This window comes from Miscanthus floridulus, chromosome 17 (genome assembly GCF_019320115.1).
Source record: "Miscanthus floridulus cultivar M001 chromosome 17, ASM1932011v1, whole genome shotgun sequence".
In the NCBI taxonomy this organism is placed as follows: domain Eukaryota; kingdom Viridiplantae; phylum Streptophyta; class Magnoliopsida; order Poales; family Poaceae; genus Miscanthus; species Miscanthus floridulus.
This window is the reverse complement of record NC_089596.1, coordinates 40,861,433-40,884,870: the sequence shown is the minus strand read 5'-3', so window position 1 is coordinate 40,884,870 and position 23,438 is coordinate 40,861,433. Positions and strand designations below refer to the sequence as shown.

Below are 23,438 nucleotides of genomic sequence, written 5' to 3'. Positions count from 1 at the left end.
GGGCCTGTTCGCTGGTTGGTGCTGGTGCTGGTTTAGGGCTGGCTGGTGCTGGTTTTCTGTGAGAAGAAAATACTGTTGCATGGCTGGTTTAGGTTGGTTGAAACCAACAAACGAACAGGCTGAGTGAAAATGAGAACTAGACAAAAGATAACAAGAGAAAAAGGCGTACACCTACACTAAAAAATGGCAGACACAAAAGCTAACGAGTTTTGCATGGCTCTTTCCGGCGGTGAATAAATAAACTAATCAAAAGTATACGCCAGGCAACACAGGCGGCCGGGCATTTAAGCCAGGCGCTCGATTTTCCTTGCCTGGGGTGATGCGCACTTGCCTGGTACAGGCAACATCTCAGGACATCAACCAAACGCATCACAGGCAAGGTACAGGCAAGGTTGGAACCAGGCAAATTTACTCCAGGGCTTGAACCAAACAAGCCCTCGGTGCGGCGTACCTTTCGCCCCTCTATCCACCGTTGAATGAGAATTCCATGGCTCTCACAAATTTTCAGCACATCTTTTAGCTTTTCCCAATGAAAATGGACGGGAGCAGGAGTGGCGGCTCTTCTGCGCATGCGTTGCGCCTAGCTCCCGGGCGGAGCTCTCTGCCCCACCGCCGAGGCCTCTTCCTCCCCACCCCCTTCTCCTCGCCGCCGCCGGAGCAGACCACTGGAGGCCGGTGGCCACGAGGAGGGCGGTGGCAGGGTGCTTTTCTCTCTGCACGCAGGGCTGTGGCGCCGCCGTCGCCGCCGCCGTCGAGTCTGAAGCCCGCTCCGCTGTCCTGGAGCACGGATCCGGGACCTGCCGCCGTGGATCTCGCCCCCGCGCTGTCGTCGGCAAGGAACACGCAGGCAGGGGTCGCTGCGCCACGGCCCGGCCATCACCGCCGCCGCCGTCGAGTCTGAAGCTGTAACATCCTAAAATTTGCATTCTTTTAAAATTAGTAAATATGATTTATTTATACAAATATGTGTGCATTAAAAGATAGGAAAATAGTAAATTTTGTGGAATTAAAATTTAAAAATAAGGTTAGAAACTTTTTGATGCATACATGCTGCTGCATATCATTTTGTGAATGTTTGGAATTTATTAAAGATTTCAAAAAGAATTGAAATTTGAATTAAAAAAATGGATTTGGAAAATTGTAGAAAAAGAAAAAAAAGAAAAGAATCATTTTCCTCTCCCTCCCTTCTTGAATTTCGGCCCGCAAGCTTTCCTTCTGCTGGCCCAGCTCCTCACCGCGCCAGCCCAGCATTCCCCCGCAGCCCAGCACCGCTGCCGGCCCAGCCCAGCCGGCAGCCCAGCCGCCGCGCCTTCCTCGCGCCTGTAGCCGCTGACCGCCCGGCCCCACATGTCGGCGCCGTCCCCTTCCCCGCGCGGCTCGGCAACCGCCCGCGCCCAGCGTTTGAGCAACCGCCGCCCACGACGTGCGTCGTGGGAGCGTTCCCCCCCCCTCCTCGACCTTGTTAAATAGGAGCCGAGCCCCCCGCGCGCCCCCTGCTGCTCCCCCGCGCTGTTTTCTCTTACGTTCACGCCTCGGAGGTCCCCTGCAACCTTGCACGGAGGAGCTCCGCCGGCCACCGTCCTCGCCGTCCTCGTCGCCGCCTCTCCGAGCCTCCCCGTCCCCGTTTTTCCCCACGGTGAGAATCCCCTCGCTCTCCTCTTTCTCCCGAGCCCTTTTCTTTGGCGTTAGAAGGTTTATAGCGCCGTAGCCGCGAGCTCCGAATGCGCTAGGACACCGGCCATGGCGGCCACCGCGCTACCCGCGTCCTCCGGGCGCCGTATCGGCATGGCCGAGACCCCCTACTCCCCCTGCTTACCCTGGTGCTCTCGGTTTTTCATTTGGTCAACCCTAGCCCCCTAACCGCGCGCGCATGAGACCTCCACGCCGCCGGCCATGGTGCTTTGCCGCCGGCGTTACTGTGCCGGTCGGGTCTCCTCTCTCTTCTCTCCCCCGGTTTCGATTCCAGCCGTTCGTTTTCCGATCAGCGGTCGAGATTAGAAGATACCTCTTCGGAGGTCAAATAGCTAAGGAGACCCTCGGTTTTCATCTATTTAAACCCGCAGTCCAATGCATAGTTCCCCGAATGCGCATTCTCGTTTTGAAAACGTAAACTTCACTGCTTAAGACTAAAATACATTTTCAGTATTTACAGAAATGCCATTTGAACTGTTTTGCTTATAAAATTATCGTTTTAGCTCCGAATTGATCCATTCAAATCGCGTTAGCTTCGTAATTCCATAACCTACATGTTAGAACCACTGTTAGTCAAGTTTGGAACTTTTTAATTTCATGGTTAGATTTAATTAAATATATTGCTATAGGAAAACCCGTTTAAATCATAACTTTCGCATTTTAGCTCCATTTTTTGTGAATTTCGCGTTGACGTGATCGTAGCGAGACGTAGATTATTTTCACAAACATTTTATCTTGTTTCAATACTGTTGGTGTACTATTCTAATGATAGGAATGTTTGACTTGCATGAATGCTTTTAGAATGTTGTATGTTGTCGTGTTGGTCGCGTTTAGACAGTGAGGAGAACGTTGGAGACCAAGAATTCTTCGACGACTAGCAGGACCAGCACGAGTTTGTGAACCAAGGCAAGTATAGCATGGGCCTATCCTTGATGTCCTATTTCACTTTAATCAATTACTCATTAGCATGTGTCTAATTTTGATACCCGTAAGGACATTCTAGTGATTGATTATCCTATTCCTTGTCTCATATGGGTTAAATGCATATGGGTAGATTGCTAGTGCTCTAACTGAACTTGATATACATGATGATGAATGATTCTATGGAACTAAGAGTTTAACATGATTTATAACAACTGTTTCATAGGGCGAAGGTACAAATGACCTTTGTTCATGTTGCTCCCCGTCCTCCATAAGGACTTATCTGTCGGCAAAAGCTAGGACTGACAGTGCAACCGGGAGAGTCACATGGCTCTGACTTTAGCTCAGTAATAGGACCTTTTCTAGCTAGTTAGAGGTTACCTTCTTGGCGTAAATGGGGCTTGCCACGTTGGGTATAGGGCTGCCTCTGTTCCTATGAGTATAGCCACGATGGATATGTGCCATAGGAAAGGGGGGTTCCTACATCTACCTACCAAGGAAACCTAGCGGCCCTAACATGTTAGTGAAACCTATGAAATGGCTTCATAGTGTACCCTGCCCGCTCACCTTGGTAGTGACATGGAAGTAATTAACCCGGGCATATGGGAAACATAACTCGCGGTGAATGTGCGCCACCTCTGCAGAGGGTAACAAACTGTTATAACAGCCATGCTCACGATTACGAGCAGCCCAGAAAACTCACAGAATAACTGGTTACTTGTTGATGATCATTTAAGTTGTTCAATGATGATATATGGTATACTTGACCCTGATATATGTTCTTATGAGATTAAATGGGAGCTTAAGCATAATTTCATAATATCTGATAATAAAAGCTTGTCGTACTAAAAATGCTAACTGCAGTAAACCAGAGTCAACCTTTTTTGAGCTTCATAACCCCATGTTAGCTTGTTAAGTACGGGATGTACTTACACTTGTTTATTTTCTTTATTTGGATAAAAATCCCGGATGGGTAACAGATGACAACGGGTATGAGGAATTCCCGGAGGATTTTTAGGCTTGTGGTCAACCAGTTGACATTCCCTGTGATGAAGCCCACGAGAGTTTATTATCTTTTTATATTCCGCTGTGTAATGTAAGACTAAGTTATATTATGGATCTGATGTACGAACACCGTGATGATACATTATGTAATTTGTCAGCTTGTGTGTGTGATTGATCCCTGGGCACACACGAGTTTCGTGCATTTAATTTTATCCTTAAAATTGGGTGTGACAAATTGGTATCAGAGCCGTGTTGACTGTAGGACGCAAGCCTAGTTAGAAAATGGTCGTTTTAGCATCTTTGCTTCTTTGGTTTCTTGCTTACTGTCTTATTCTTGTTAATTTATTCAAACATTTATGCTTTTCATACCTTAATCTATTATTTAAAATTGTTGATTCTAATTCTATCTCACTTTAAATCTATAGATGTCTCATAACCCGAAGACTACTCGCCTCAGCACCGCTAGCTATCATGCCATGTTCACCCCACGTGCCCCACAGGCGGAGAGGGAGATTGTGATTATCTCCGACGACGAGGAGATGGCTACCCCGACGCCTACACCTGCTCCTACTCCAGTCGCCGCGCCGGTCTATCCTGTTGTAGCTACACCTGAGGAGTCGACAGCTACTTCCCCTACACCTACACCATCCCTAGCTGTTCCCGTGGTGGATGAGGAGATTGGCTGAAAGTGCATGTACTACTTCAAGCCAGCCCTAGAGACAGCCTACTACCACACCCTCCTCACTCACGTGCTGGACGACTACTACCCCAACTTGCACACCTCCATCAGCTACCACTGCGCCAAGTACCAGCATCCATTGGAGGCTACCTTCTAGAAGGTAGAGCTGGTGGTCACCGCTTGGAACGACATCAAGAATGGACATGAGGTGGAGACTGTCCACTGTGCCCCTGCCAGGAGAGCCCATGCCTTGGATGGTATGGAGGATGCAGCACAGAACGCCTACATCCACTACCATGGGCATCGCTTTGAGGCCATGAGGGAGGATCGTTTCAAGTTCCTTCCTCGAAATGATCATGAGGGTGTTTGGCAGGTTTTGGCTCCACCAGAGAATGACCCAACCCTAGAAGCAACGGTGCAGCATATCCACACTATGCAGGGAGTGGATGAGGAAGTCAAAGGAGAACTGCGTGCATCCCAGAGGGTTCAGAGATGCCTCTAGAAGCAAGTGGATGAACTTTGAGCTCAACTTGGACAACCTTCCATCTACAAGAAGAAGCGTCGGTCCTTCACCATGATTGACACCGCTCCATAGGTGTTAGGTGCCTTGATCTAGATTACCACGTCGTTAGTTCGTATTTCTTATTTAGTCTTGTTTGGCCTTGTGAACTTGGATGATTAGATGTTTAATTTGTGAACTTGGTTGATTTGGTATTTTGCTTGATTGCTGGAAGTTTGTGGGCATGTCCACAACTTCCTTAGTTTGGAACTTTAAGTTTAGAATGAAATCTTAATGCAGATGTTTCACTTTATCTTATCTCTGTTGTGCTGATTTCTGGAGCAGTCTGTGTTCTTTATCTGATATCTCAAAATCTGGGCTGTCAAAAATTCTGAAATTTTTGTGGAGATAACTAGACTTCTGTATCTTTCAAATGTCTCTGGAATTACGTCAATAGCTATTCAGGTTTGTGAGATCTAGCTAACACAAGATGGTGTTCCTGCGCTGTCTGGAACCCAGAACAGATTCGGTTTAGCTCTACTTTTGACCATGTGTGTGTCAGAATCTGCAAAAGTGATCTAAATAAAAGTTGTAGCTGATCTCCTAAGCTTGCTAACAAATCTTTGTGCACCTCTGTTGGATCTCTAAAACTCAAGTTATAACAGTTTTACTGAACTGCTGAATTTGAATCTTATTTAGAAAAATCTCAGCATTGTGTCTTATCTTTTGTAAGCTCTCTATAATTGGAAAAATCTCTAAATTTTGCGCATTTGTTGGAAAATAGATGACCACAAGAGGAGGAAGAGGCAGAGGCCATGGTCGTGGGCATGATGCTCTCATAAATCCACCACCACCGTCACCTGTGACCATGGAACAAATATTGGGAATGCAAGCGCAGCTGATGCAAGCTATGATGCAGCGCTTGGACAACGAACCTGCAAGAGGACCACCGCCTGTTTAGGTCAGAGATAAGCATGGAGAGTTTATGAAAGGTCGACCACCGGTGTTCACCCATGCCTCAGACCCTATGGAGGCAGATGATTGGTTGCGTGCTGTGGAGAAACAACTGAACATAGCACAATGCAATGACCTTGAGAAGGTGTTGTATGCTTCTAGGCAACTCCAAGGAGCTACTCAGGATTGGTGGGAATCATTCTAGTTTGGACGTCCCAACAATGCTCCTGCTATCACTTGGTAGGAATTCAAGGACAATTTCCGGCCATACCATATTCCCGATAGACTAGTGGAACTGAAGCAAGAAGAATTCCGGTCCCTCAAGCAAGGATCAATGACTATGGCGGAGTATCGGGACAAGTTCACACAACTATCACGCTATGCTCCAAATGATGTAGCGGATGATAAGGATAAGCAACGCCGTTTCCTCAAGGGACTCTATGACGGACTGCAGCTCCAGCTGATGTCTAATACTTACCCTAACTTCTAGTCTTTGGTGAATCGCGCTATCATGATTGACGATAAACGCAAGGAGATGGAAGCTAAGAAGAGAAGGCTCCAAGGGCAAGCTTCTAGAAGCAACACTCGTCCACGTGCTTATCCTCAGCAAGGTTTCTAGCAGAGGAATCAAGGACCAACTCACCAGGGAAATCGTGGTCAGTATCCTCAGTGGAACCAGTTCCAGCAATGCCCTCAATACCAGCAACAGTTTGGAAATCAGCGTTCCCCGCAACAGACCAGCAATCCTGCAACATGCCAGAGAGTGCCCAATAATGCTCCTATGAAGAGTGGTGCACCCAACAACCCGAATGCCTGCTACCGATGCGAAGAAGTAGGTCACTATGCTCATCAGTGTCCTAAGAAGTAGAACCAACAAGCACCTTAGAACTAGACCAGCAATCAGAAGTTCAATGCCCGACCACCTCACACTGCGAAGGTGAACTATGTGTCATCTGATGCAGCTCAGGAGACGCCTAAGGTTATGTTGGGTACGTTCAGCAGCCAACTCTATCTCTGCTACCGTACTTTTTGATTCTGGTGCTTCGCATTCTTTTATCTCCCAAGCTTTTGTTAGAATGCATAGCATATCCTTGTGTGTCATGAAAAATCCCATACTAGTAAATTCCCCGAGAGGTAGTATGCCCGCTTCTTATTGGAGCCCCTCAACTAGCATTTCCTTAAGGGGGGTAGACTTCAAAGTGAATCCTATTGTGTTGAGAACAGCAGGAATTGATCTTATTCTAGGAATGGATTGGATGAAACAACACCGGGCAGTGATTCAGTGTTAGGAGAAATCTGTGGTTGAGACATCACTCAACGGAGATAGAATCTGTGTAGAAGTGGTAGTGCAAGCTCAGCCTATGGTCACAGTGAACCAGCTAGATGGTGAAGTCAATGAACAAGATCATGTCAGTGGAGGAGTTTCTAGATGTCTTCCCCGATGACTTGCTAGGTATGCCACCTGACCGAGACATTGAATTCATTATTGAATTATTACCTGGAACTGCACCAATAGCTAAACATTCATATAGAATGGGAGTTAATGAATTAGAAGAGCTTAAGAAACAACTAAAAGAGTTGCAAGAAAAAGGTTTCATACGCCCTAGTTCTTCCCCATGGGGGGCACCTGTGATCTTTGTGGATAAGAAGGATGGTAGTCAACGAATGTGTGTGGATTACCGCTCACTTAATGAGGTTACAATCAAGAATAAATACCCTTTGCCTAGGATTGATGATTTGTTTGATCGGTTGAGAGGAGCCCATGTGTTCTCCAAGATTGATCTCCGATCTGGTTATCATCAGCTTAAGATTCGAAACTCGGACATACCTAAGACAGCATTCACTACACGGTATGGATTATATGAGTACACCGTTATGTCTTTTGGATTGACCAATGCACCTGCATACTTCATGTATCTGATGAATAAGGTTGTTCATGGAGTTTTCTGGATAAATTTGTGGTGGTATTCATAGATGACATACTAATATTCTCCAAGACTAAAGAAGAACATGCTGAACATATAAGGTTGGTCTTGCAAAAGCTTAGAGAACATAAGTTGTACGCTAAGCGGAGCAAGTGTGAGTTTTGGTTAAAGGAAGTCTCTTTTCTGGGTCATGTTGTCTCCAATGGTGGGATAGCAGTGGATCCAGGTAAAGTGCAAGATGTACTGAATTGGAAACCACCAACAACTGTAAGTGAGATTCGTAGTTTTTTGGGATTAGCTGGATATTACCGAAGGTTCATTGAAGGTTTTTCCAAGCTAGCCAAGCTCATGACAGCTCTGTTGGAAAAGAATGCTAAGTATGTATGGTTAGATAAATGTTAGACAAACTTTGAAGAGCTAAAGAAGAGATTGACTATAGCTCCAGTATTAATCTTGCCCGATTTAAGCAAGAACTTCTCTATATATTGTGATGCATCCCATTTGGGTCTTGGATGTGTGCTTATGCAAGAAGGAAGAGTGGTTGCATATGCATCTAGACAACTAAGGAAGCATGAGTTGAATTATCATACTCATGACTTGGAATTGGCAGCTATGGTTCATGCTCTGAAGATCTGGAGACATTATCTAATTGGACAAAAGAGTGATATCTATACTGATCATAAGAGTTTGAAGTATATCTTTACCCAAACAGATTTGAATTTGAGACAACGTCGTTGGTTGGAATTGATCAAAGACTATGATTTGGAAGTGCATTATCACCCGGAAAAGGCAAACGTCGTAGCTGATGCACTTAGCAGAAATAGCTATGCCAATGGACTTCAGCTGACATCTATGTTAGTAGAGTTGTGTGCTGAAATAGAGTATCTCAACTTGAGCCTTGTCACTAATGCAATGGAATTGGTGATAGAGCCTACATTGGAGCAAGAGATACGCAAAGGTCAATTGGAGGATGAAAAACTTAAGGAGATAGCAGAGAATGTAGTGCTTGGAAAGGCACCCGGTTTTAGAATGGATGAGAATGACACTCTTTGGTTCGGAAAAAGGATATGTGTACCTGAAGTGAAGGCTATCCGTGATGCAATTCTGCAAGAGGCCCATGAGTCTATACATCCTGGAAGTACCAAGATGTACTTGGATCTCAAGGAGAAGTATTAGTGGTATGGTTTGAAGAGAGATGTGGCAGAATATGTGGCTTTGTGTGACACTTGTCAAAGAGTGAAAGCTGAGCATCAAAGACCTGCAGGGTTACTACAACCAATGAAAATTCCTAAATGGAAATGGGAAGAAGTTGGTATGGACTTTATCGTAGGATTGCCCCGCACTTAAAGAGGCTATGATTCAATATGGGTAATAGTGGACCGACTCACAAAGGTCGCCCACTTTTTACCTAGTCAAGACTACCTATACTGGTGCAAGACTAGCAGAGTTGTACATGGAAAGAATAGTGTGCTTACATGGTGTTCCCAAGAAAATTGTGTCGGATAGAGGCACTCAGTTTACATCGCAATTCTGGCATAAAGTACATAGATCTTTGGGGACAAAGTTGAATTTTAGTTCTGCTTACCACCCGCAAACTGATGAACAGACTGAAAGGATCAACCAGATTTTGGAAGATATGTTGAGAGCTTGTGCACTTTAGTATGGTGATAGTTGGGATAAGAGTCTGCCATACGTAGAGTTCTCATACAACAACAATTATCAGAAGAGACTCAAGATGGCACCTTTCGAGGCGTTGTATGGACGTAAGTGTAGAACGCCTTTGTTCTAGAATCAGACTAGAGAAACTCAAGTGTTTGGACCCGATGTCCTTAGAGACGTGGAAGAACAAGTGAGAATGATTAGAGACAATTTGAGAATGGCTCAGTCCCGACAGAAGAGTTACGCTGATACTCGTAGAAGAGAGCTAACTTTCGAAGTTGGTGATTATGTGTATTTGAAGGTGTCACCAATGAGAAGTGTGAGAAGATTCAATATGAAGGGAAAGTTAGCACCAAGGTATATTGGACCTTTTAAGATCCTAGAGAGACATGGAGAAGTAGCTTATCAGTTGGAACTGCCTGAGAGTTTGTCAGGTGTGCACGACGTGTTCCATGTTTCCCAATTGAAGAAGTGTTTAAGGGTACTAGAAGAGCAAATTCCTTTGGAAGAACTTGCTGTCAAGGAAGATCTTACTTATGAAGAGTATCCGATAAAGATCTTGGAAACTGCCAAAAGAGTTACAAGAAGCCGAACTATAAAGATGTGCAAGGTGCAATGGAATCGATATACAGAGGATGAGGCTACTTGGGAAAGAGAAGAGGATCTGAGAAAGACTTATCCCCAACTATTTGAGTAAGCAATCACCCGAATCTCGAGGACGAGATTCATCTTAAGGGGGGTAGGATTGTAACATCCTAAAATTTGCATTCTTTTAAAATTAGTAAATATGATTTATTTATGCAAATATGTGTGCATTAAAAGATAGGGAAATAATAAATTTTGTGGAATTAAAATTTAAAAATAAGGTTAGAAACTTTTTGATGCATACATGCTGCTGCATATCATTTTGTGAATGTTTGGAATTTATTAAAGATTTCAAAAAGAATTGAAATTTGAATTAAAAAAAATGGATTTGGAAAATTGTAGAAAAAGAAAAAAAAAGAAAAGAATCATTTTCCTCTCTCTCCCTTCTTGAATTTCGGCCCGCAGGCTTTCCTTCTGCTGGCCCAGCTCCTCACCGCGCCAGCCTAGCATTCCCCCGTAGCCCAGCACCGCTGCCAGCCCAGCACAGCCGCCAGCCCAGCCGCCGTGCCTTCCCCGCGCCCGCAGCCACTGACCGCCCGGCCCCACATGTCGGCGCCGTCCCCTTCCCCGCACGGCTCGGCAACTACCCGCGCCCGGCGTCTGAGCAACCGCCGCCCACGACGTGCGTCGTGGGAGCGTTCCCTCCCGCTCCTCGGCCTTGTTAAATAGGAGCCGAGCCCCCCGCGCCCCCCTGCTGCTCCCCCATGCCGTTTTCTCTTGCGTTCACGCCTCGGAGGCCCCTACAACCTTGCACGGAGGAGCTCCGCCGGCCACCGTCCTCGCCGTCCTCGTCGCCGCCTCTCCGAGCCTCCCCGTCCCCGTTTTTCCCCGCGGTGAGAATCCCCTCGCTCTCCTCTTTCTCCTGGGCCCTTTTCTTTGGCGTTAGAAGGTTTATAGCGCCATAGCCGCGAGCTCTGAATGCGCTAGGACACCGGCCATGGTGGCCACCATGCTACCCGCGTCCTCCGGCCGCCGTATCAGCATGGTCGAGACCCCCTACTCCCCCCGCTTACCCCGGTGCTCTTGGTTTTTCATTTGGTCAACCCTAGCCCCCTAACCGCGCATGCCTGAGACCTCCATACTGCCAGCCATGGTGCTTTGCCGCCGGCGTTACTATGCCGGCCGGGTCTCCTCTCCCTTCTCTCCCCCGGTTTCGATTCTAGCCGTTCGTTTTCCAATCAGCGGTCGAGATTAGAAGATACCTCTTCGGAGGTCAAATAGCTAAAGAGACCCTCGGTTTTCATCTATTTAAACCCATAGTCCAATGCGTAGTTCCCCGAATGCGCATTCTCATTTTGAAAACGTAAACTTCACTGCTTAAGACTAAAATATGTTTTCAGTATTTACAGAAATGCCATTTGAACTGTTTTGCTTATAAAATTATCGTTTTAGCTCCGAATTGATCCATTCAAATCGTGTTAGCTTCATAATTCCATAACCTACATGTTAGAACCACTGTTAGTCAAGTTTGGAACTTTTTAATTTCATGGTTAGATTTAATTAAATATATTGCTATAGGAAAACCCGTTTAAATCATAACTTTCGCATTTTAGCTCCGTTTTTCGTGAATTTCGCGTTGACGTGATCGTAGCGAGACGTAGATTATTTTCACAAACATTTTATCTTATTTCAATACTATTGGTGTACTGTTCTAGTGATAGGAATGTTTGCCTTGCATGAATGCTTTTGGAATGTTGTATGTTGTCGTGTTGGTCGTGTTCAGACGGTGAGGAGAACGTTGGAGACCAAGAATTCTTCGACGACCAGCAGGACCAACACGAGTTTGTGAACCCAGGCAAGTATAGCATGGGCCTACCTTGATGTCCTATTTCACTTTAATTAATTACTCATTAGCATGTGTCTAATTTTGATACCCGTAAGGACATTCTAGTGATTGATTATCCTGTTCCTTGTCTCCTATGGGTTAAATGCATATGGGTAGATTGCTAGTGCTCTAACTGAACTTGATATACATAATGATGAATGATTCTATGGAACTAAGAGTTTAACATGATTTATAACAACTGTTCCATAGGGCCAAGGTGTAAATGACCTTTGTTCATGTTGCTCCCCGCCCTCCATAAGGACTTATCTGTCGGCAAAAGCTAGGACTGACAGTGCAACTGGGAGAGTCACATGGCTCTAACTTTAGCTCAGTAATAGGACCTTTTCTAGCTAGTTAGAGGTTACCTTCTTGGTGCAAATGGGGCTTGCCACGTTGGGTATAGGGCTGCCTCTGTTCCTATGAGTATAGCCATGATGGATATGTGCCATCGGAAAGGGGGGTTCCTACATCTGCCTGCCAAGGAAACCTAGCGGCCCTAACTTGTTAGTGAAACCTATGAAATGGCTTCATAGTGTACCCTACCCGCTCACCTTAGCAGTGACATGGGAGTAATTAACCCGGGCATATGGGAAACACGACTCACGGTGAATGTGCACCACCTCTGCAGAGGGTAACAAACTGTTATAACAGCAGCGCTCACGGTTACGAGCAGCCCGGAAAACTCATAGAATAACTGGTTACTTGTTGATGATCATTTAAGTTGTTCAATGATGATATATGGTATACTTGACCCTGATATATGTTCTTATAGGATTAAATGGGAGCTTAAGCATAATTTGATAATATCTGATAATAAAAGCTTGTCGTACTAAAAATGCTAACTGCAGTAAACTAGAGTCAACCTTTTTTGAGCTTCATAACCCCATGTTAGCTTGTTAAGTACGGGATGTACTTACACTTGTTTATTTTCTTTATTTGGATAAAAATCCCGGATGGGTAACAGATGACAACGGGTATGAGGAATTCCTAGAGGATTTTTAGGCTTGTGGTCAACCAGTTGACCTTCCCTGTGATGAAGCCCACGAGAGTTTATTATCTTTTTATATTCCGCTGTGTAATGTAAGACTAAGTTATATTATGGATCTGATGTATGAACACCGTGATGATACATTATGTAATTTGTCAGCTTGTATGTGTGATTGATCCCTGGGCACACACGAGTTTCGTGCATTCAATTTTATCCTTAAAATTGGGTGTGACAGAAGCCCGCTCTGCTGTCCTAGAGCATGGATCTGGGACCTGCCGCCGTGGATCTCGCCCCCACGCTGTCGTCAGCAAGGAACACGCAGGCAGGGGTCGCTGCGCCATGGCCCGGCCATCACCGCCGCCACCACAGGATCCCACGTCCTCATGCTTCGATCCGTGGTCTGTGCGTGGATCTGGCCTCCTAGTGCGTGGATCTGGTGGTGGTTTTGGGTGGCACCCCTGCTGCTTGTTGGTTAGCGAAGGCAGCGTCTTGAGAGCCTGGGCGCGGTGGCTGCGGCCCTAGGCCGCGGGGCGACGTGCAGCTGCAGCACCGAGCTATGCCGTGCAAGGTTGAGGTGCTGTTGACGGTGTGGCTGCTAGGTTGGGCACGCCTCATGCTTCTTGGGGCATCCATGGTGGCCGGCGATGATTGAGCTGACAGCACACAGGCAGACGCTTCTTGGGGTGCCCACTGAAGGTTTGCCTACAATCTTTCTGTCATTTTTCATTGCAATTGTGTAGTTTTCATCTTATCTGTCACTACATGATGGTGTCCCTATTGACCAAGTTACTGAAACTACAATTGTGACACGTAGGAAGAGGCGGATCAATGCTAGTTTGTGGAATGGTAGGATGAACCCTGGCCTGAACGGGTTCAGGAGTGCCTGAAGGAACTCTGGAAGGAGATCAAAACCACCAGGCGTTGTGAAAGCCACAGCTAATGAAGCTCTGATCGATTCTATCCGCTGCAACGATGTGGCCAACAATGCCAGGGTGGAGCTATAGGAGGAGGTGAACCGCACCAGCGTGTTGCTGAGCACATCTGTCAGGTTTCCCACCGGAAGGCTTCTCTCATAGCTGTTGACAAGTGCAAGCTCATGTACCTCGTCTACTGTCTCATTGGAGTGATCGCGTTCCTCGTCGTTGCCATCATGTTCAAGAACTGATGCCGAGTACCTGCTGGTGGTAAATCGGCTTGGTCTTTGCTCAAGTTAGGGTCTAAGTAGTGGTTGACGAACTAGTTTGTTGGATACCTCTCAGGCTGCATTCCTGACCATTTGATTGAGCCCATGTCAGTTAACTGAATGGTGCACTGGCTCTGTCGTTGTATAGCGTATTGTTGTCAAAACTTCTATGATGGTTGTCCACCTGGTTAATCAATGATGTATTAAACTCGGTGGCTTGCTAATGGACATTCAGTGATGCTTAGTTCTATTCTATTTGACAGTGCATCTAGTTTTGAACAAAATTCGATAAATGAATGACTTGACAACTGTGATTTTGTAACTTGAACACAGAGACCATGCTAAGTACTTGAACTGGGAAAATGCAATTGTGTACATGATCATGGTTCAACTACAAATGTGCTCCTGAAAGAATACCTTAGATTTCCTTGGCAAGCCAACCACCTTCAGAAATGTATCTTCATGGATATGAATAATCAGATTGAAATGTCAGTGCAGTATGTGATTACAGTTAAATTGTTGTGATGTCACACTTGTATAGTTGTATGCCTATAACTGCAGGTCCTTGCATTTTGCCAAGTACTGTGCCTTGTACGCTGATGGCTTTCATCATGTAGTACTAGGTGCTTGAAAACATGATCAGTTTACCTTATGCTTTGACTGATGGCAAAATATGGCAAAATATATTAGACTTACACACAAACAAAGCCATTTTCACAAGCACATAATTATTAGACAGATCAAGCACACTGGAGATTTGTGTGCTCCACTTCCAAAGCACAAGTCCACAAGTTCAAAATCATTTAAAGCACCTTCAGGTTGTGTACCCTGGCAACTTGTGCTATTATTGAACCAGCACATGTGCTTCTATTGAAATTATATAGGCCATTTCAGATATACGGTTATGTACCTTGGCAACTCGTGCTATTATTGAACCAGCACATGTGCTTCTACTGAAATTATATAGGCCATTTCAGATATACAGTTAGGCCACAAAAGACTATAATTAGACCCCAAAAGACTATAGTTAGCCCTGTCCAAAATGCTATCTAACCAGCCTATACACACTAGAACAGAAGGTTATCTTCGTCACAAGTTGGAGCTGTTATGAGCTGAGTAAAACTGCCAATGACATTATAATCTTGAGACTCCTGAACTTCATCTCTGTTGCTGCCATCATTTTCCAATTCAACTTGGGGATGTACAACATCGTTTTTGTTTTTTGGCTGCTAATAAAAATTCAACCAATTAGTTTCGATTGGAATGACAACAGCATGCATTATGTAGGTTTGCAAGTTTGCAACATACCTTTGTTCCTTTTTTCTTTGGTTTGGCAGATTTTGGTGGTATAGAAGATTTTGCTTGCTTGTGTTTCCCCTTGTGTCGTAACTTATCGATCCAAGTCCTCTTTCTTTTTGAATTTTTTGACTGGACCTCCTTTTTCTTTAGCTTTGCAGCACTAAGCAAATTATCTCTTTGGTTCACATTTGGGTCAACATTTTCTTCTTCATTTGTTGGTTTTTCATCCATAGCACAGCTAGATAAATTAAGTTTATCCTCAACTTGTGTGCAAAGGCAATCAAGAGCATTGTCGAGCAGCAAGCAACATTCTAGAGAGTCGGCGGCTTTATACGCCAAATTGTGGAATTTGTGAGACATAGACTTGAATCGAAGTTGAGCTTCCAGTTTTGGGTTTTCTATCACATTTCTTCCGTGCCTATCTTGAATACTTCCTGGGCGCGCTTCTCTAGTCCATCTCTTTAAGATGTAATGTGTTGGCAACATCTTTATATTCATTAAATCAAGAACTTTCAGACCATGTGCACATAATATTCCTACCCTATTGAACATTCCACAGCTACAACAAACTGTCTGATTTAAAAAGTCACCTACTACTGTGTGCTCTGCCTCAAATCTTAGATCATCATGGAGACTCCCAACAGCAACAACATATTTGTTGTCTCCTTCTAATACTCGTGTACATGCAGCCATAGATCTTTCATATTTGGTTTGAAAAACTTCAAAAATAACTGGTGTGTATACTTTACTTGCTTGCACTAACATAGGAGTGCGCATTAGCCTTCTTGGTATGTTCTTCCTTGCCTCAAATTCAGATTCCAGCTCCTTAGTTCTTTTGTCTTCCACTGCCCTTCTCAAAGTGCCTAATTCCAGAATCATCGGCGGTCTCAATTTCAAAAGCTGTAGCTCTGAAATTTTCTTTTGTGATGCCATCAAGTGTCGAGTTTCAGGCAAGTGAAGGGAGTGATTGTGTTCAAGGACAACATCAGTGACTTCATAATTTTCTTCCCCTCGGTCCAATGTAATTGTCATTCATGCTTTGCAATCGGTTCTTGTTTCAGCTCTAAAACACTTTGTCACATGCTCTGTTTCCACTTTCCTTCGATGGCCTTCGTTGGCACAAACAAATCTGCATGAAGTCACCTTGCCATCAAATTTGCTTAAATTTCTATATATCTTTTTCTCACATCAAAGCCTGTACGACCCCCATATGCCACCCAAAACTACCAAGCCTCATCTGGATTTTGAAACCTCAAACCAACTTCAGGTGTTCCCTTGTCAAGTTCTGCCATTGCCTTTCAATATCTAACCCAATTTTCCTTGTCAAATTCTATCACAAAGAACAAAATTTACAGCAAATAATTACTAGCACATGATGGCAGATTTGCAATTTTTATCAAGCTAAACATTTACTATAAATAATAAATAGCACATAGATGCAGAGTAACTAGACTACTACAGATTTTGGTACTGAAGTTTCATGATAATAAATGGTGTTATAGCAAAGAGACTAGCTGCAAGAAGGTAAAACACGCAATCTGAAATTGCAAATATGAATGTCGCGAATATCAATAGAGGGTTCAAGAACTCGGTTCCAAAGGACTAATCGACACAGTGGAGGAGATCAAGAACGGGGGCCCTGGATCACTGTAAAAGGATTTGTCACTACAGTTACAATGAACGATTCAGTTTCTCGATGGAAAACTAAACTCTAAACAAAACCCAATTGTGTAGCAGCGGCGGCGGCTGTGTTTATAGTCTAAGACTCGACCTAGGGTTGGGGACGGCTAGGGGTTGGGCGCCCACAACTTGGGCTTAAGGCCTGACATGATACATGGCCAAGTTGGCCCAAATAGGTGACGCAGCACCTTGCCGTGGTCACATAGAATGATCCACGGACCTTATGGAGCTGGTACCAGATCCAAAACGACGGCGTCCTCGTCCCCTTTCCAACACATCCAAGAACGGCCTGTTTTGATGTCGTATGAGAAAGTTATGACCGAAACAGTGACGACGTGTCTTTGCATCCTTCGAACCAATCAAAATCATGTCAATAGCATCACAGCCTCATAGCAGCATTAGGTCTGTTACAATCTGACAGGAAACTTAAGAAGGGGCTCTATTCTGAATCTATGAAGCAATTCACAAGGATGGTCCTCCTCGATGATGTTGCAGTGCTCCTGGAAGGCGTCCCTATGTAGGATGCTGGTCTGCTCAGTGCTCCTCGTCCTCGACGTGGCTTGGCTCTTCAGATCAAAGCACGAGGACGTGGGATCCGATGGCGGCGATGGTGACGGTCAGGCCTTAGCGCAGCGACCCCTGCCTACGTGTTCCTTGCCGACGATAGCATGGGGGCGAGATCCACGCTGGCTTCAGACTCGATGGCAGCGGCGACGGTGGTGCCACAACCCTACGTGCGGAGAGAAAAGCACCCCGCTACCTCCCTCCTCGCGGTCACCGGCCTCCAGTGGTCTACTCCGACGATGGCAAGGAAAAGGGGGTGGGGAGGAAGAGGCCTCGGTGGTGGGGCAGAGAGCTTCCGCCTGGGAGCCAGGTGCAACGCACGCGCAGATGAGCCGCCGCTCCCGTCCATTTCCATTGGGAAAAGCTAAAAGATGTGTTGAAATTTTGTGAGAGCCATCGGATTCTCTTTCAATGGTGGATAGAGGGCCGAAAGTTACGCCGTGCCTTGCTAGAGGAAAGGCACCGAATCTGAGTCGTCCTCGGGTACCTTCGTGTTGAGGCTAGAGATCTCAACAAGTACTTCGAGTTTGGACCAATCGTGCATCATCAGGTGTCTTACAGTAATCGAAATCTACTATCATTAAGCCAGTTTGGTTTGGCCAGGAACAACGTCCACGTCACCCTAAATCGTTTCTAGCTATCTGATCCGCCATCGTGTGGCCCATATTGCTTGTAGCCGTTTCCTTTAGAATCTGCTTCTTCTGCCTCCTCCTCGAACAGAAGTGGCTTCTGCTGCTCCTTGTTGTCTTCCATCGACTTTTCGGCTTATGCTCTAGAGCCAGCCCACCAAATATATACATGAGCTTTCGATTCTCATTCTAGATTCTTCTTCATTCCCCTTCGCTCCCTTTCTTTCCTGTTGTGGACAGGGCGTCGGCGGCTTCGGCCCTCCTCTTCCTCCCTCGCGTGGCACCGTGCCCGGGGACGGCCATTGTGGGGCCACGGCGACTGTGACCGGCCTCCTCCTCCTCCTTTCCCCCTCGGGTCGCAGCGTGCCCTCACGACACCAGGTGCTTGCGGGGCACAACAGTGCCCCCAGGCTGCGGCACGGCACCGCCCATCCTCGTCGACGATGCGGCGCGAGTGGGCCCCGTCGACGGCCACCAACGTGGCTGCCCTTCGACGCTCCCTCCTCTCTTTCCTCCCTCTGCTCCGCATTTGCTCATGTGCTACAGTACCCTAGTTGCCTAGTGCTGCAGGTCGCGTTCGCCTAGCACTGACCTCGCCCCCGGCGGTGGTGCCCTGCTCCCGTGTGGAGACGCTCGTCGGTGATAGCAGCGCCGGTTGCGTGGATGACGAGGTAAACTCCTAGGTCTCCTCTCTCTCTTGCCCTCACTCTATCTATCATGATGAAGCTCATATCTCGTAGCACAGACTTTAGTTGTGTGAGTATGGCTCCAAGCTGGCCCTGTGAAAAAGGTTCTGGGAGTTTGGCTCCGCCAAGTATATGTCCATTGGTTTTAACCCGAGTTAATACATTATTTCATTTATTCAGCCTAATTTATGTGACTGTTTTTCTGCGTGGATAGGTTATGCTAAATCTCCTTCCTTTGGGCACTGACAATCATCTCCTCAGTAGCCTAGGCTATAGGATGCAGAAACGAGTTCTCTTTTTCCTCCTTTTTCTTTTGGAAACTAGGAAAAAAAACTAACCTTGCTTGCCATACAGTTTTGTGGGCTCACTGAATTAATATGGAAACTTTCCTGGGATGCGCTAATAATCATCTCCTCCATAGTCAAAATGTTGAATACAGATTGCTTTGGACAATGTTTCAGGATTTTTATCATCTTATATTCTTTTGGCCTCCTACACATCCATATGTACATGCTACCACAATGACAAGGTGAGAAAGGTGTATCTCCAGAAAATTTAATCCTTTTCTTCAAGTCTCTTGTGCTCCTGCAAATATTGATGATTGTATACTAACGTGGTCATTTTATCAGGAAATACTTCACACCTGCTGGTTCCAGCCAAATTTATTGCAGTGCATTGTTTAGCTTCAATTAATTGATTTTCCTCCTTAGGCAACAGCCTGGAATGTTCTTTCATTCATATCTCAATGTGGATTTTACTTGGCTAATATGAACCAGTCAGTCTACGGAGTAGTCATTCTGCTGATTGTTGATTGATGACCTCCTCTGTTCCTTCTATTTCCTTGCCCATCCATCTAAGCTCTGATGAAGCATCAGTCTATACTAAAATTGAGACATGGAGTAGATAAAATTCAGACATGGAGTGGCGACTCAGCAATGCCAATTATCCTTATATGAGCTATAAATAATTTTTAAAATTTACTTGCCCAACCATATCTAAAGGTCTGATGTGAACCAGTCGGTCTATGGAGTAGTCATTCAACTCTGTGGATATTGTTTGATGATCTCCTCTATTTCTTTTATTTTCTTGTCCATCCATCTAACCTCTGACAAAGCATCAGTCTATAGTAAAATTGAGACATGGAATAGTGAATGATGGTGTACACAGGCATCCTAATTTGCAGTGGGAATCATCAACCAGTTGGACCAGAAAAATGCGCAAAGATGCGATTTGCATCTATGCTAATTGGTGGTTGAATTGTGAGGTATGTTTGAATTACAATGATTTTCCACACCTTTCGGTTTCAGTCAATGAAATTGGCCAAATCTGTTGTCATGTTGACGTGTGAAGAATGGCTCTAGATTTAGTGGTTCACTGATGTATTCATTTGTGCAGTTTGTTCATGTTTTTCCGCAGATGTCATTTCCTGATTACATTTTCCTTCCTGGTTTCTTACATATTCAATATGTCGATTCTCAATGGTACCAGCATCAACCAGGTATGCGCTCATCCTTTTTTACCCATTTGGATCTTCAGGTTACACGCGTCTATATATTAACTTACTCATCTTATCATCATTCCATCTGAACATACTAAACTGAATTTATTTAGTCAGTGGTGGTCAAGGAGAAACAAATTCTTTGCCAAAAAATATTCTACATCTGTATATGATAATCGTCCTAATATACTACGCGCGCAAGAGCGGTCATCATTGTTATAATGCTCAACAAGTACGGCCAACAATGCAGTGTCCATCTCATCTGTCCATGTGAGATAAACTCTCTTTGCCTTTGCTGCAGCCATGTGCTATAAGTAAAGGATAACAAAAGCCATGTGTTAGAATGATGCATTTACAAAATATCACAAAAGGCACCATCAGCTATCTATCACAAAAGGCACCATCAGCTAGCTATCACAAAGGCCTTGCTATATATATGCTAAACCCACACAACCTACTCCATCTCTAGTTCACCATGCCTAACAAGGTATTCAGCAAACATGTCATTAGCTACCTAAAGGTGTTCCATTCGGTAGTAACTTGAACACTTGTAATTAAGGTAGCATCATCTATAGACTCATTAGCCATAGCTGCTAGTTCATCATCCACTTTGGGTAGCAATAAGTCATCCATTTGATGCTGTCTATCTCTTGTAAAGTTGTGTAACACACAACAAGCATTAATAATTTAGATCTGTAACATTCATTCGATGGCAGGTAGCACTTGCAATTGAGATTTACTTTTTTTCACCATATGTACACATTTGTTACCTGATCCTTTATATCAAAGAAACTTTGAGAATGCATAATTGCCCATTTTTTCTTCCACAAACCAAAAGTTCTTTCCACAACATTTCTAGCACGAGAATGACGCAAGTTATATAACTCTTTTGGAGTTTTAGGCTGTTGTTGACTTGAAACCCAACTACCAGCAAGAACATAGCAACCTTTTCTTCCACAGTGACATAAACACTCTCACGAAGACCACACCTTTCACGCAACATGATGCACAAGTCATGAAAGTTTCTTTTAGTTAAACGTAGCTCATCATAGCATGTAACTTCAGAACCATCATACATTTCCTTCAGCAAATACTTCCTAAGAGTATGTCTGCGCTCATCATCATTAAAGCACCCTAAATCCCTTGGCCCCCGCTGCGAACTAAGATATGCAAGCCCAAGAACAACTGCCTCAAAGTATAGTTCTATGAAAATAATCCTCCTCCTCTTTCTCATTTTATTTTCTTCATTAATGAAGGAAACCAACTCAAGATCTGATATAGTGCAGCTACAATGCACACAGGCACACACATGATTTTTAAAGAGCAAGACATGAAACAAAAAAATCATTCAGAAACACCAACAGCACATTAATCTAGGCAGTACATACCTTCAATCGAACTGAAGAACAACGAACACTTGACAGAAGTAACCTGCAAAATATAGAGAAAATGGGTCAGGGTTTGGAAAGAGTGAATCGATGGAGGGAGAAGGAAAGAAGGCCTCGATCGATTTAGATGCCGAAATTGAATTGGGAAAAGGAGCAAGGATGAATCGGCGAGGGTAGGCGTAGATTGAAGGAGGATTTGAGCAGGAAGGGGGAAGTAGATGAGACTACCAAGAAGACAGACCTACAGGGAGGGAGAACGACGGAGGTTGGTCGGAGATGTACGAGAACGAGGGCGCAAGAGAGAGCTTGTCGACAGATAGCGCATCCGCAGTGGGGGTCAACCTCCCGTCGCCTCTGCCATCGCTGTCGCCTCTCTCTAGAGTTGCTCGCTCGTGCTTTTTTTCGAGTTGGGTCATGAAGGGGTACGCATGGGGGGTCAAGGAAGGGAAGGGAAGTGATTTCAGGAGAATCATGGGCGGGCTCCTTCCTTCGTGCGAGAAAGGTGCACGATATTGGGCGCCAATTCCTCCGATCAATTCCTAGAACCATCCAAACAATGGAATTACAGGTAGCAAATGCCAAAGCCAAATCTAGGGTCCCAATATCTACATCCAAACACTACCTATAAGAAATTTCATGATGAACTTAATAACTAATTTGATGCTATAGATATTGGTATATTTTCTTTAAATTTAATAAAAGTTAGAAGAGTCTGACTTAGAACAAAGCCAAACGTTTCTAAAAAAATATCAAGTGGTGCGGCTCAACATGCATTAAGCCATTTATTGTGAACCCAACCTTGCTTTTGTCAAGTGATGAGATGTGAATTCCACGTAGGCTTGTCACTCTACATATTAGTTTATCACCCCCGCATGTTGATGTGAGAGTTTGAATTTGAAGTCAACAACAATGGGTGAAGTTGTAGCATATAGCAAATGTATGTAGCAAGGTATGAATTAAGGGGGTAAGTGCTAGGAAATAGACTTGTAAAGAAGTTGTGGTAGCAAGTTCAAAGATGTATGTGTATGTAAATATTTGTACAAAGGTAGCAAAGGAATGTAGATTAAAGAAATAGGAGGTAGTGTCCATAAAAGTAATGTTTTAGTGAAGGGCAGTGGATGTTGTGGCTAATTGATAGTCTTGAATGGACTAAATGAATCATGCTTATAGTCCATCAAACTGGTTTAGGAGTGTAGTTGTGGGAATGGGTTATTTGTTAATTCTAAGTTATATGTTTGCATTTTGGAAATATAAAAACAATGTGATTACTGAATGTACCATTGTTTTTTATTACAAAAAACTGTTGCTATCTTATTCCATTTGAATTTGAAATAAGGTTCGAATTCAACATCATGCATCTAATTTACTTGCTATGCACACCTTAATTTGAAATTTGTAAGATCATATGAGAGGTATATGATGGTTGGCTAGTTTTTGACCTAGCTTCTATATGATTTCAAATACCACACCAAAAAACTAGAAATTTGATATCATAGCATAAAGTTGTGTGGCATTCTCCAAGTATGACAATGTTAGGTTGGCTTTAGAGCATTGGCGTGCTTGGCGATAGTATAGTGATTTGGTGGCGAATGAGCATCCATTTGGATATGGTGCAAGGTTTGAGGGAGGAGGTGTGCAAGCTATATATAGGGGTGGTGAGATGGTACAATGCATGATAGTGTATGCCAGCAGTTTGGTAGATAATTATTTAGTATCTTC

The 23,438-nt window shown here is 44.5% G+C and overlaps 1 protein-coding gene across 1 annotated transcript; it reads right to left on the bottom strand.

Annotated features, from left to right (window-relative positions):
• Positions 1-15,042: 15,042 nt before the first annotated feature.
• LOC136515573 (protein FAR1-RELATED SEQUENCE 5-like) lies at positions 15,043-16,153 on the bottom strand. The gene is made up of 2 exons (XM_066509123.1): positions 15,284-16,153; positions 15,043-15,201 (listed from the first exon to the last, which is right to left on the bottom strand). The coding sequence occupies exons 1-2, from the start codon at positions 16,151-16,153 to the stop codon at positions 15,043-15,045; spliced, it is 1,029 nt and encodes a 342-aa protein (XP_066365220.1).
• Positions 16,154-23,438: the final 7,285 nt, after the last annotated feature.